The 4,543-nt window shown below is 31.4% G+C and overlaps 1 protein-coding gene across 1 annotated transcript; it reads left to right on the top strand.

Moving 5' to 3' along the window:
• Window positions 1-1,763: 1,763 nt before the first annotated feature.
• Window positions 1,764-4,295, top strand: LOC149569285 (uncharacterized). Its single transcript, XM_089816870.1, has 2 exons — window positions 1,764-2,201; window positions 3,753-4,295. Exons 1-2 carry the CDS (start codon window positions 1,764-1,766, stop codon window positions 4,293-4,295), a joined length of 981 nt encoding a protein of 326 aa, XP_089672996.1.
• Window positions 4,296-4,543: the final 248 nt, after the last annotated feature.

The following is a 4,543-nucleotide window of genomic DNA, read 5'->3' on the forward strand; positions in this document are numbered from 1 at the left end:
ATATCACTCACCCCACAATATCTACCAACCTCTCCAAATATATTAATGATCTCAAATTGGCATTAATGACAAGACCTATCAAGTTGACATCAATGACAATACCATGCAACACTTTTTTTCATCAATACCATCATCCGTAGATGCATTAATAAAATAGAGGGATGTTGTTAAAGAAAAATCACCATCATATGTCATAAAAGAAGAATAATCATGAATCATATTATGAAAGATAGTAATTTTTTTTTCATAATGAAGGATACAATATCTATGATTTTGATCTACCAATTGGAAGCACATAAGAGGGAGGGTTTGATTTGACCACTAAAGGGAAATGGACCATAGATATTTTAAAGAGCATCGTAACATGATAGATGTAATATGTAGCTTTTTTATAATGTTTTTTTTATGTTTATATAGAAGAGAGAAGTGTTCACTATTTTTTTTTGTTAATAAAATTTAGGAATCCCACAAAGCTAAAATAACTTAAATTTAATCTTAGAACTATAGATGTAAGATATCTCAAAGATATGAATAGTCGAGTTCATGAAATGACATTAAAAATATATTTTAAAAATATCACCATTATATATCATAAAAAAGGAGCAATCACAAATCATATTATGAAAGGTAATGATATTTTTTCCATGATGAAGGCTAAACTATCTATGATTTTGATCTATCAATTTGAAGCACATAAGAGGGAGGCTTTGATTTGGCCACTAATTGGAAATGGACTATAGATATTTTAAAGAGTATTGTAGCATGATAGATGTAATATGTACATTTATTTTTTGTTTTATAATTGTTTGAAGAAGAGAGAAGTGTCTAATATTTTTGTTTGATAATAAAATTTAGGAAACCCATATATCTAAAATAGCTTAAACTTAATTTAGAACTATAGATACAATACATTTCAAAGATAAGAACACTTGGGTTCATGAAATGACATTACAAATATATCTTAAACATGTGTATTAACTTTAACAAGTATGAACATCTATATTAAAATTTGTAACAAGTGGTGACAAAACTAGACACTACCATTCAATATCACCTTCTAACGTCACAAAATGTTAGAGACTGATGATGCAAGTCCAAGTGCACCCCCCTTAAGAGCATCAAATAGCTCCAAATCACACCCTACAATATATCTTAGATATAAACTAAATATAATTCAAATCTTTTATATACATATTAATAATATTTAAAAATATAAACATGTATCTAAAATAATAAAAATTAAACTAATTGAGACAAATTAGAGATTACTTTAAAATTAAAATGAAGTGAGCATTGACATCACAATTAAAATATAAAATGTTAAAAAATACAATGTAATTTTTTAATATACTACTTATTGCATCACAATTATATTCTAAAATAGTAAATCAAAAAAAATTAAATTTAAAAATGACAATAAAGAATATATAATATGAAAAACAAAACCAAAACCATAGACAACATCCAATCCACATATATAAAACTTTGAATAATAGTTAGAAATATGTTACTTTTCAATCTACTACTATAATAAGCAACGGACATAAGTTTGTGGGCCCACAAATGTTAGAAATATGGCCATACTAAAATGCACTTCCATAAGAAGGAGAGGACTTGGTTAATTTTTTAAAAAGTTAGAAAAGGCAATGTATAGGAAATGCATTTTCGTGGCTGTATAGCCACCGGCATTAAGATGCAACCTTCTGAACTTTAAAAATTAAAAAAATTAAAATAATAATGTGTTATGCGTAGAGGCTTAGGCAATGCAGCAGCATCTTGCAAGTGTTTTTGGACGTATAAAGATGAAGTTCAGAAATGGTATGGAAGTCGAAACATGCAGCAAGGAACCTGGTTTTGTAGGGGCTTGGTTTGAGGGTGCTATAGTGTCTCAAGAGGGGAATATTTATCGTGTCCAGTATGATAAATTTGAGACAGATGAGGGGCATCCTCTGATGTTGGAGTTACAATGCAACCAATTAAGGTCGCGCCCTCCTAAGATGAACATTATTAGTTGGGCAGGTGGTGATCAAGTTGAGGTTCTTGACAAGGATTGTTGGTGGGAAGGTATTATCTCAGAGGTTCTTCCTCACAGATATTATAGTGTGTACTTCCCTTGCTATGACAATTGCATGAGATACCCCTACTCCGATATTCAGACCAGGCAGGAATGGAAGGATGGGAAATGGTCATTATCTCTTTCGGTAAATATTTTCCTTTACCTGTTTGGCAATTGTTTTTAACCGTTTAACTTCTGTCGTGTTGTTAATGAAAATATTTGAAGAATGTTTCAATATTTTGCCTCTTGAGCATATAACAGAAGCACCCAACTTTTATTCTATCCTACTTAATCATGTATAAGTACTGCGTAGATGGTAAATTGAAGTCTCTACTAAGCATTAGGGTTTCACATATATGACAACTAAACACAGTGACCTAATTCAACATAATTAAGGCATGATTTAAAGAATGAAATATCTTCTATACATAACCTATCACTAGTAGGTAATTGAGCATGCCACTTTTATCTATGGTAAAGGCAACCAAGTCGTATCTCACATGTCACTATCAAGTGCAATGATCTTGTGCATAATGATATTAATAAATAACATGTAAAGATGTCGTATTTATATCCCATGCTATGTACTACGTACTCTAAAGTATCATTGTTCACAATGAATTACGAAGTAATATATCACGTCCTACTCTTCCAATACACGAGTTTAACAAAATACATTGCATTCTTGCTATCATATAGAGACACCACTATCCTCAGCGATTACATTAATCTCAAGATAATCTACCAGATTTTAAGCAGATCACTGAACATGGGTTTTATTATCTAGTGAGAAAGGGTATCTTTCTTACCCATACAATACAATAAATATCCAGCTTAAGTGTAGTTCCTAATGAATACAATCCTCAAATGTACCGAAATATCTCTAATAACTTAAGAATTTGGGAAAAGTTTACAGGCCTTTGTTTTGACTTAATATCATTTGTTTAATATTCCATTGGCATCAAACATTTTGATCTTGTAGTTTCTGGAAAATAGCATATTCTTGATTGCCTTTTGTTTGTAGTTACATTCATTGAATTGTCTAATATATTTATGCCTGGAGAAATGTATGCCCTTTTTTACTACTTGTGCCTTGTATGACATATCAGGAAGCTATTGGGCCCCGAGGAATTAGAATTATCAATGTATCTTTGCTACAAGTTTTTGAGTTTTTAGTGTATAAAATTGAAACAATTGGTTTAGAATAATTAGAATATTAGCATTGAGATTTCATAATATAACTGATTCCTATTGATAATTAGAAGGGTTTTCATGGCAATGTCAGATCTTAAGAAGGTAGGTATCTAATATAACAGTTGGAACAAACTTTTAATCTCTCTTTTGTAATGGAAGATATCCATTTCATTTAGTTATGTCTTGGTGCACATGTTAGCTTTTCAAACCTTTACATTCATTTGAGATCTCATCTTCCTTTACCTATAGGCTTTTTTAGCAATTTTGAGAATTTTGGATCTTCATATGAACACTTTTATATCGATCTTACTTTGTTAGCTCTATTAGGGGTGGTTCTTTTTTGATTGTCAGAGAGTTGCATCATGCATTGTATTATTTGGATCTACTTGAATATTGGGATACAACCTTATGTTGAGAATATTATTAAAACTTGACTTGTTTATTAAGATGTCGAGTCCTTTACACCAGTGTATCTAACACATGCTTAAAATTATTTTTGTAGGCAAGAAAACGGAAGACATCAAAACAAGGGAATGCAATTGTAGAAAGTATGTATGAGGTAGATGAGGGCTTTCGTCTTGACAAATGTGACAAAATAAAGAGATTTAGGCATTCAGAATCAGCACAACATGTAGACAAAGGGACACTTCATGCCAAGGGGATTTTTGTTGATGCTTCTCACATGAATACGGACTATAAAGATTATTTTGTTTCAACTACTGGGAGACACACTGCTTTTGCTCTTGCAATTCAAGATGAAAGAGATAAAGTGCCAAACAATAGAAAGAATACTCACTATAACACCAGAAAACTGCCTAAACTTAGGAAGAAGCAAAAGAAAAATGGAATTCGCCTGGCAGACGAGCACAATGTATCCACACATAAGTTGGAATTATTTGCATATTGCTCTGTGTTAGAGGCTTTTCATGCCCAAGGTTCATTAAGCTGGGAAAGAGAAATTTTACTGACCAATCTCCGTTTTGAATTGCACATTTCTTGCGAAGAGCACACATTTGTGCTGGAACAACTTGCATGTGGTGTTTGATGTAAAATTGTACAGTTCTCAATTGCATATATTATACAAAATGTTCTTGCAAGATTTGTTACTGACAATCTCTGGAATTTGACTAAAGATGCTTTTCATGAAGAAAAAAGTGAATAGCCTTCCATGTATAATGTCCAAGAGTCTTATCAATGTAAAGATCTTTGGCAACATAGTGCAGTTCAGATTTTTGTGATCATGTCATGGTTACTCTTGAATTTTTCATATATTTCACTCTCATTTTCTAGTTG

Source organism: Cupressus sempervirens, chromosome 3, assembly GCF_028749045.1.
Source record: "Cupressus sempervirens isolate cs-2001-9-10 chromosome 3, ASM2874904v1, whole genome shotgun sequence".
NCBI classification, from domain to species: domain Eukaryota; kingdom Viridiplantae; phylum Streptophyta; class Pinopsida; order Cupressales; family Cupressaceae; genus Cupressus; species Cupressus sempervirens.